The sequence below is a fragment of the Oncorhynchus mykiss genome, chromosome 13 (assembly GCF_057628025.1).
Source record: "Oncorhynchus mykiss isolate SJ-2025 chromosome 13, ASM5762802v1, whole genome shotgun sequence".
Taxonomy (NCBI): Eukaryota; Metazoa; Chordata; class Actinopteri; order Salmoniformes; family Salmonidae; genus Oncorhynchus; species Oncorhynchus mykiss.
In genome coordinates this window covers 13885591-13896152 of record NC_143034.1, presented here as the reverse complement: position 1 = coordinate 13896152, position 10562 = coordinate 13885591, and the positions used below count along the sequence as shown (strand labels likewise).

The 10562-nt window shown below is 46.5% G+C and overlaps 1 protein-coding gene across 1 annotated transcript in view; it reads left to right on the top strand.

Annotated features, from left to right (window-relative positions):
- Positions 1–1978: 1978 nt before the first annotated feature.
- The window catches only part of nherf2 (NHERF family PDZ scaffold protein 2), a 32059-nt gene continuing 23475 nt past the window's right edge, over positions 1979–10562 (top strand). Inside the window, exons 1-2 of the mRNA XM_090195250.1 lie at positions 1979–2691; positions 5437–5748. Coding sequence (XP_090051376.1) covers positions 2485–2691; positions 5437–5748 — 519 coding nt within the window. The 5' untranslated portion in view covers positions 1979–2484. The remainder of the gene's footprint in view (positions 2692–5436; positions 5749–10562) is intronic.

Below are 10562 nucleotides of genomic sequence, written 5' to 3'. Positions count from 1 at the left end.
TATTCCTATAGCCTTCAACATATTCCTATAGCCTACAGTACATATTCCTATAGCCTTCAACATATTCCTATAGCCTACAGTACATATTCCTATAGCCTTCAACATATTCCTATAGCCTACAGTACATATTCCTATAGCCTTCAACATATTCCTATAGCCTACAGTACATATTCCTATAGCCTTCAACATATTCCTATAGCCTACAGTACATATTCCTATAGCCTTCAACATATTCCTATAGCCTACAGTACATATTCTTATAGCCTTCAACATATTCTTATAGCCTTCAACATATTCTTATAGCCTTCAACATATTCCTATAGCCTTCAACATATTCTTATAGCCTTCAACATATTCCTATAGCCTTCAACATATTCTTATAGCCTTCAACATATTCATATAGCCTTCAACATATTCTTATAGCCTACAGTACATATTCTTATAGCCTACAGTACATATTCTTATAGCCTTCAACATATTCTTATAGCCTTCAACATATTCCTATAGCCTTCAACATATTCTTATAGCCTTCAACATATTCATATAGCCTTCAACATATTCCTATAGCCTACAGTACATATTCATATAGCCTTCAACATATTCCTATAGCCTACAGTACATATTCCTATAGCCTTCAACATATTCCTATAGCCTACAACATATTCCTATAGCCTTCAACATATTCCTATAGCCTACAGTACATATTCCTATAGCCTTCAACATATTCCTATAGCCTACAGTACATATTCCTATAGCCTTCAACATATTCCTATAGCCTTCAACATATTCCTATAGCCTTCAACATATTCCTATAGCCTTCAACATATTCCTATAGCCTACAGTAGATATTATTACCTATTTGTTGATTGATATCCACTGAATTGTGTCCATTTTCTTTGTTTTAGAAAGATTTGCACAAATATGAAAAGACAGATGGTATCATCATAAAACAATATACATTTAGATCTTACATGGTACAAACCTTATCTTAAATTGAGGAGATCTTTACGTTCTTCAGTTAAGTTCCTGCTGTCCTTTCAAATCCAAATGTTTCAGTTGGGCAGTTAGGCTCCTGCAAGAACCCCCAACTACTAAGGAGGTTCCACGATGAACCCCACCTCCTATGGGGTTCTTGGAAGAACCTTTTGGGGGCAATTTTCAGTTCCACGAACCCTAAGGTTCTTCAAAGAATGTTGAGGATCTTAGAAGAACCCTTGTTGAACCCCTAATTATTAGTGTACTCTCTCTCTGTCTCTCTCTTCCTCTCTCTCATCCTTTTTTCCTCTGTCTCTCTCTCTTCCTCTCTCTCAGCCTCTTTTCCTCTGTCTCTCTCTCTCTCTCTTCCTCTCGCTCTCTTCCCATTTTCCTCTGTCTCTCTCTCTCTTCCTCTCTCTCTCTTCCTATTTTCCTCTGTCTCTCTCTCTCTTTTCCTCTCTCAGCCTCTTTTCCTCTGTCTCTTTCTTTCACAGCCAACAGATGAGGAAGACTTCCCTCTTATCCAGGTCGCAATCATGAAACTACCTGCCTTTTGCGGCAGTAGAAGTTGCTCATAGGCACAGATCTAGCATCAGATCACCCTCCCTCAACCCCGACCTTAACCATTAGACTGGGGTGTGCAAAACTGACCTTAGATCAGTGTATCCAGACTATATAACGGGAAATAGATGTATTATCAGGCGTGGGACTCGGGCAGCAGGTATATAAGCGCTTCCTGGATCTCTTTTAGCCTATATGGGCAATGTATCATCATATTTCTCCCAGGAGTGTTTTTACAGCAGAGTGTATGTGTCGCGCTGTGCAGTTGCGAACAGAACGGAACGCAGAGGCACCTGTTGCTATTCGTCATTGCCACTGTAGCGAGGAGTGGGACAGGATAGCCTTCTCTCTTTCTCTCTCTCTCTCTCTCTCTCTCTCTCTCTCTCTCTCTCTCTCTCTCTCTCTCTCTCTCTCTCTCTTTCTCTCTCACACACACACACACACACTGACGGGGATTTAGGCTACACAGACACACACTGACGGGGATTTAGGCTACTGTGTGTGTGTGTGTGAAGCAGCTATCCCTTAATCTTTGATCTTCTGGATAAACCCTCGGGTAGGCTCGAGGTAATCTACTGTAATTCAGTGTCCTAGTTGAACAACTTTACGTTATCTTTTTTCCAGCCCCGGGGACTGTGGGGTTAGTGTTAGACTGTGTGCTGCTATTTCGGATTGATTGACATCTCTCCTCCCTTTCAGTAGCCAACGTGTATATGTCTTTCTTTTGACTTTGTGGTTTGGATACTTTTGTCTGTGTTCAGCACAGTCACACCAATGCGCATCATCATGGCGAAAGGGGAGTTTTGGGCCGCGGATGTCTGTGATCGTTCCTTCGGACTGAAACTCCTGTCCTACCTGGGATAGGTAGCCTAACGTAACCTGGTTCCAGGTTCGAGGAACTTCAGACTTTCATCGGACTCTAGATTTTTCACACGGACATTCTACAGAATGGAGTGGGAGCTGAGACCGCGGCTTTGTTTCCTAACGAAAGGGCCGCGTGGGTACGGCTTTCACCTTCACGGCGAGCGGAATAAAGGCGGACAGTTCATACGGAAAGTGGAACCCGGTTCGTCCGCGGAGCTTTCGGGGCTGCGCGCGGGGGACCGGGTCGTGGAAGTGAACGGGGAAAACGTGGAAGACGAGACGCACTATCAAGTGAGTGCTCTCTCTCTCTCTAAATTCAATTTAAATTCAAACGGCTTCATTGGCATGGGAAACATATGTTTACATTGCCAAAGCAAGTGAAATAGATGAACAAAAGTGAAATAATCAGAAATGAACAGTAAACATTACACTCACGAAAGTTTCAAAATAATAGAGACATTTAAGATGTTATATTATGGGTATGTACAGTGTTGTAACCATGTGCAAACAGTTGAAGTACAAAGGGGAAAATAAATCAACATAAATATGAGTTGTATTTACAATGATGTTTGTGCTTCACTTGTTGCCCTTTTCTTGTGGCAGAAAGTACAGGAAGTGCAGCTCAGTTTCCACCTCATTTTGTGGGCAGTGAGCACATAGCCTGTCTTCTCTTGAGAGCCAGGTCTGCCTACGGCGGCCTTTCTCAATAGCAAGGCTATGCTCACTGAGTCTGTACATAGTCAAAGCTTTCCTTAAGTCTGGGTCAGTCACAGTGGTCAGATGTACTCTCTCTTTTGTCTCTCTCTCTCTGTGTGTGTGTGTGTGTGTGTGTGTGTGTGTGTGTGTGAGTGCGACTCGAGTGTGTGTGTCCGTTTGAGTGTGTGTGTCCGTTTGAGTGTGTGTGTGTGTGTGTGTGTGTGTGTGTGTGTGTGTGTGAGTGCGACTCGAGTGTGTGTGTCCGTTTGAGTGTGTGTGTGTGTCCGTTTGAGTGTGTGAGTGTGTGTGTGTGTTACAGTATGCGTGTGAACCACAGACAAGAGGTTACCTTCTACCTGTTTGCCCATTTAAGATTTAGATGTGATTAGATCCCATTTAGCCGACGTCAACGGTGACATCTAGTTTTCCTGGTGTCCGACACATAACGAAAAAGACATTACAGACGAACTTCCCGTAGTCTAAGGGGATGGACAGTGAACTGGGTCAAATGAGCCCTTATTGTCATGGGAATCAATGGAAGGTATTGTGGAGCTGGAACTATGTGTGTTAGTTGTGTTAAAAACAAACTCAGGTCTTTGAAACTGGGTTGAGGTTGTCACACCAACAGCTATTTGCCCTAGATGTGGTCGGATCACCTTTTAACCCTTTAACTACCCCTGTCTCCAGCAGGGTTGGGGTCAAATCCAGTTCAATTCCAGCCCATTCAGGAAGTAGTCTACACTGAAATTCTAATTCTCTTCAATGCTTTTCAATGAGGAAAATTTGGAATTGGAATTTGGTTTACTTTCTTAATTAAAATGGAATTGACAACCCTACTCTCCATGTTAACCCATGACTCTCTCTCTCTCTCTCTCTCTCTCTCTCTCTCTCTCTCTCTCTCTCTCTCTCTCCCCTCCTCCCCTCTCTCTTTTTCTCCCTATATCTCTCCTCTCTTCCCTCCTCCCCTCTCTCTTTTTCTCCCTATATCTCTCCTCTCTCCTCTCTCCCCCTTCTCTCTTTTCCTCCCTATATCTCTCCTCTCTCCCCTCCTCCCCCTCTCTCTTTTTCTCCCTATATCTCTCCTCTCTCCCCTCCTCCCCCTCTCTCTTTTTCTCCCTATATCTCTCCTCTCTCCCCTCCTCCCCCTCTCTCTTTTTGTCCCTATATCTCTCCTCTCTCCCCTCCTCCCCTCTCTCTTTTTCTCCCTATATCTCTCCTCTCTCCCCTCCTCCCCCTCTCTCTTTTTCTCCCTATATCTCTCCTCTCTCCCCTCCTCCCCCTCTCTCTTTTTCTCCCTATATCTCTCCTCTCTCCCCCCTCTCTCTTTTCCTCCCTATATCTCTCCTCTCTCCCCCTCTCTCTTTTTCTCCCTATATCTCTCCTCTCTCCCTTCCTCCCCCTCTCTCTTTTTCTCCCTATATCTCTCCTCTCTCCCCTCCTCCCCCTCTCTCTTTTTCTCCCTATATCTCCCCTCCTCCCCCTCTCTATTTTTCTCCCTATATCTCTCCTCTCTCCCCTCCTCCCCCTCTCTCTTTTTCTCCCTATATCTCTCCTCTCTCCCCTCCTCCCCCTCTCTCTTTTTCTCCCTATATCTCTCCTCTCTCCCCTCCTCCCCCTCTCCCCTCCTCTCTCTCAATTCAATTCAATTCAAGGGGCTTTATTGGCATGGGAAACGTGTTAACGTTGCCAAAGCAAGTGAGGTAGATAATATACAAAAGTGAAATAAACAATAAAAATGAACAGTAAACATTACACTCACAGAAGTTACAAAAGAATAAAGACATTATAAATGTCATATTATATATATATATATACAGTGTTGTAATGATGTACAAATGGTTAAAGTACAAAAGGGAAAATAAATAAGCATAAATATAGGTTGTATTTACAATGGTGTTTATTCTTCACAGGTCACAAATCTTGCTGCTGTGATGGCACACTGTGGAATTTCACCCAGTAGATATGAGAGTTTATCAGAATCTGTTTTGTTTTTTTTAATTCTTTGTGGATCTGTGTAATCTGAGGGAAATATGTATCTCTAATATGGTCATACATTGGAGAGGAGGTTAGGAAGTGCAGCTTAAGTTTGTGTCTGTCACAGTGGTCAGGTATTCTGCCACTGTGTACTCTCTGTTTAGGGCCAAATAGCATTCTAGTTTGCTGTGTTTTTTTTTGTTAATTCTTTCCAATGTGTCAAGTAATTCTCTTTTTGTTTTCTCGTGGTTCGGTTGGGTCTAATTGTGTTGCTGTCTCTATCGCCCTCTTCCCCCTAGGTAGTGTTTTCTCGTGGTTTGGTTGGGTCTAATTGTGTCGCTGTCTCTATCGCCCTCTTCCCCCTAGGTAGTGCATCGTATCAGAACAGTGGAGCATCGCACCAGGTTGCTGGTCATCGACAAAGAGACAGATGATTACCTGCGTAGTCATGGGCTGGCCTGCACAGAGGACCTCGCCGTTGAGATGGGCAATCTCTCTCCCCGGCCCTCCCACTTCACTTCCCCCTCAGCCTCCCCTGTAGCCCAGGGGGAAGTCCTCTCACCCTCACCCTCACCCATACACATCCTCACTAAAGCAGTCAAACACACCTCTGCCTCACCCAGAAGGACGGATACACGATCGCCGACGTCAAGCCTGATGATTGGCACCAAGAAAAGGGTAGGTGATGTGGTAGAGTAGATGGTATCTATTCAGTGGGTAGGGTAGATGGTAGATGGTATCTATTCAGTGGGTAGGGTAGATGGTAGATGGTATCTATTCAGTGGGTAGGGTAGATGGTAGATGGTATCTATTCAGTGGGTAGATGGTAGATGGTATCTATTCAGTGGGTAGGGTAGATGGTAGATGGTATCTATTCAGTGGGGAGATGGTAGATGGTAGATGGTATCTATTCAGTGAGGTTACTTGGTCACTCTCTAAGCACAAAAACAGTTGTATTTAATATCTAGTGAACCTAGCGCTGCTAGGCAGTCCCAGTTCGTTACCCCCCTCCTCTTGGCCCTAACACTTATTTAATATCTAGTGAACCCAGTCCCAGTTCGTTACCCCCCTCCTCTTGGCCCTAACACTTATTTAATATCTAGTGAACCCAGTCCCAGTTCGTTACCTCCCTCCTCTTGGCCCTAACACTTATTTAATATCTAGTGAACCCAGTCCCAGTTCGTTACCTCCCTCCTCTTGGCCCTAACACTTATTTAATATCTAGTGAACCCAGTCCCAGTTCGTTACCTCCCTCCTCTTGGCCCTAACACTTATTTAATATCTAGTGAACCCAGTCCCAGTTCGTTACCTCCCTCCTCTTGGCCCTAACACTTATTTAATATCTAGTGAACCCAGTCCCAGTTCGTTACCTCCCTCCTCTTGGCCCTAACACTTATTTAATATCTAGTGAACCCAGTCCCAGTTCGTTACCTCCCTCCTCTTGGCCCTAACACTTATTTAATATCTAGTGAACCCAGTCCCAGTTCGTTACCCCCCTCCGCTTGGCCCTAACCCTTCAATGTTTTCATTCACTAACATCGAGGGGTTAGGGCCAAGGTGAAGGGATAGGGAACGATTTGGGACTGGCTGCAAGAGTGTCCACTACAGGTCCTGTGTGGCTCAGTTGGTCCTTGCAACGCCAGGGCTGTGGGTTTGATTCCCACGGGGGGGGGGGGGGGGGGGCAGTATGCAAATTTATGGGCACACTACTGTCACCACTTTGGATAAGATGGTCTGCTAAATGTTTTTTTTGTTTAAATTGCCTCACTATTATACCAGGGTCACAATAGTTAACCCTTCCTTTCCAGTTCAGCTGTTCAGCTCCTAACTTGAATTGCAGGGTCTTTATCCACAAAGTGTGTAGGAGGTGGAGTGCTGATCAAGTCCATGTAGTCTTATTCATTATAATCTAAAATGTGAAATGTACCTCCCGAGTGGCACAGCGGTTTTTAGGCATCACTACAGCCCCGGGTTCAATCCCAGGCTGTGTCACACCCGGCCGTGACCGGGAGACCCATGAGGTGGCGCACAATTGGCCCAGTGTCGTCCGGGTTAGGGGAGGGTTTGGCCCAGTGTCGTCCGGGTTAGGGGAGGGTTTGGCCGGCCGGGATTTCCTTGTCCCATCGCACTCTAGCAACTCCTTGTGGTGGGCAGGGTGCCTACAAGCTGACTTAGGTCACCAGCTGTACGGTGTTTCCTCTGACACATTGGTGCGGCTGGCTTCCGGGTTAAACAAGCAGTGTGTCAAGAAGCAGTGTGGCTTGGCAGGGTCGTGTTTCGGAGGACGCATGGCTCTTGACCTTCGCCTCTCCCGAGTCCGTAGGGGAGTTGCAGCGATGGGACAAGACTGTAACTACCAATTGGGGAGAAAAATGGGTAAAAAGACAACAACAAAAACAAGATGAAACTGATCTTAGATCAGCACTCCTACTTTAAGACACTTGATGAATATGGTAATTCACTGTGTACTCAGAGAGGAGGAGAGTGAATTGGTCTGGAGAAACAGATGGTAAACTGCTCTGACCCAGTTGAGATAAATATAGACAGACAGACAGACAGACAGACATGAGATGAGAGGAGAGGAGAGGAGAGGAGAGGAGAGGAGAGGAGAGGAGAGGAGAGGAGAGGAGAGGAGAGGAGAGGAGAGGAGAGGAGAGGAGAGGAGAGAAGAGGAGAGGAGAGGAGAGGAGAGGAGAGGAGAGGAGAGGAGAGGAGAGGAGAGGAGAGGAGAGGAGAGGAAAGGAGAGGAGAGGAGAGGAGAGTGTTGTTTTACCTGTCAGATAATCAGGATCAGACAGGCACCTGGTGGGCTGTGATTGGTTTAAATCCTACATACTGTGACCAGTGCCTGAATTGGAATCTGTTAAATCCTATCCATTTTACTAACCAGTGCTTTAATTAGACAGCCGGCTATTTCTGCTAGTGAATGAACGAGCAGCGAGGCGAGAGAGAGAGAGAGTAAGAGCAATGAGATATTGTTTGTGATTAATCGAGCTTCCGGCATATAGCTGTTATCTGTGTTGGTAAGATGTTTTTAATTTGCAACCACACACACACACACACACACACACACACACACACACACACACACACACACACACACACACACACACACACACACACCACACACACACACACACACACACACACACACACACACACACACACACACACACACACGCACACACACACACACAGAGAGACACACACTCTCTCTATCTTATTCTACCTCCCACTCTGCGTTCAAACACACCTGTGTTGTTGAGGAGAGATCAGAGTTAGAGGGAATTAGATCAGCCGTCAGGCATGGACCAGAGCAGGCCAGATACACAGTCTGTCCATGGACTAGAGCAGGTCAGATACACACAGTCTGTACATGGACTAGAGCAGGTCAGATACACAGTCTGTCCATGGACTAGAGCAGGTCAGATACAGTCTGTCCATGGACTAGAGCAGGTCAGATACACACAGTCTGTCCATGGACCAGAGCAGGTCAGATACACACAATCTGTCCATGGACTAGAGCAGGTCAGATACACACAGTCTGTCCATGGACCAGAGCAGGTCAGATACACAGTCTGTCCATGGACCAGAGCAGGTCAGATACACACAGTCTGTCCATGGACTAGAGCAGGTCAGATACAGTCTGTCCATGGACTAGAGCAGGTCAGATACACACAGTCTGTCCATGGACCAGAGCAGGTCAGATACACACAGTCTGTCCATGGACTAGAGCAGGTCAGATACACACAGTCTGTCCATGGACCAGAGCAGGTCAGATACACACAGTCTGTCCATGGACTAGAGCAGGTCAGATACACACAGTCTGTCCATGGACCAGAGCAGGTCAGATACACACAGTCTGTCCATGGACTAGAGCAGGTCAGAAACACACAGTCTGTCCATGGACTAGAGCAGGTCAGATACACACAGTCTGTCCATGGACTAGAGCAGGTCAGATACACAGTCTGTCCATGGACCAGAGCAGGTCAGATACACAGTCTGTCCATGGACCAGAGCAGGTCAGATACACACAGTCTGTCCATGGACTAGAGCAGGTCAGATACAGTCTGTCCATGGACTAGAGCAGGTCAGATACACACAGTCTGTCCATGGACCAGAGCAGGTCAGATACACACAGTCTGTCCATGGACTAGAGCAGGTCAGATACACACAGTCTGTCCATGGACCAGAGCAGGTCAGATACACACAGTCTGTCCATGGACTAGAGCAGGTCAGATACACACAGTCTGTCCATGGACCAGAGCAGGTCAGATACACACAGTCTGTCAATGGACTAGAGCAGGTCAGAAACACACAGTCTGTCCATGGACTAGAGCAGGTCAGATACACACAGTCTGTCCATGGACTAGAGCAGGTCAGATACACAGTCTGTCCATGGACCAGAGCAGGTCAGATACACAGTCTGTCCATGGACCAGAGCAGGTCAGATACACAGTCTGTCCATGGACCAGAGCAGGTCAGATACACAGTCTGTCCATGGACCAGAGCAGGTCAGATACACACAGTCTGTCCATGGACTAGAGCAGGTCAGATACACACAGTCTGTCCATGGACTAGAGCAGGTCAGATACACACAGTCTGTTCATGGACTAAAGCAGGTCAGATACACAGTCTGTCCATGGACTAGAGCAGGTCAGATACACACAGTCTGTCCATGGACTAGAGCAGGTCAGATACACAGTCTGTCCATGGACCAGAGCAGGTCAGACACACAGTCTGTTCATGGACTAGAGCAGGTCAGATACACAGTCTGTCCATGGACCAGAGCAGGTCAGACACACAGTCTGTCCATGGACTAGAGCAGGTCAGATACACAGTCTGTCCATGGACCAGAGCAGGTCAGATACACAGTCTGTCCATGGACTAGAGCAGGTCAGATACACAGTCTGTCCATGGACCAGAGCAGGTCAGATACACAGTCTGTTCATGGACTAGAGCAGGTCAGATACACAGTCTGTCCATGGACCAGAGCAGGTCAGATACACAGTCTGTCCATGGACCAGAGCAGGTCAGATACACAGTCTGTCCATGGACCAGAGCAGGTCAGATACACAGTCTGTCCATAGACTAGAGCAGGTCAGATACACAGTCTGTCCATGGACTAGAGCAGGTCAGATACACAGTCTGTCCATGGACTAGAGCAGGTCAGAAACACACAGTCTGTCCATGGACTAGAGCAGGTCAGATACACAGTCTGTCCATGGACTAGAGCAGGTCAGATACACAGTCTGTCCATGGACTAGAGCAGGTCAGATACACTGTCTGTCCATGGACTAGAGCAGGTCAGATACACAGTCTGTCCATGGACCAGAGCAGGTCAGATACACAGTCTGTCCATGGACTAGAGCAGGTCAGATACACAGTCTGTCCATGGACTAGAGCAGGTCAGATACACAGTCTGTCCATGGACCAGAGCAGGTCAGATACACAGTCTGTCCATGGACTAGAGCAGGTCAGATACACAGTCT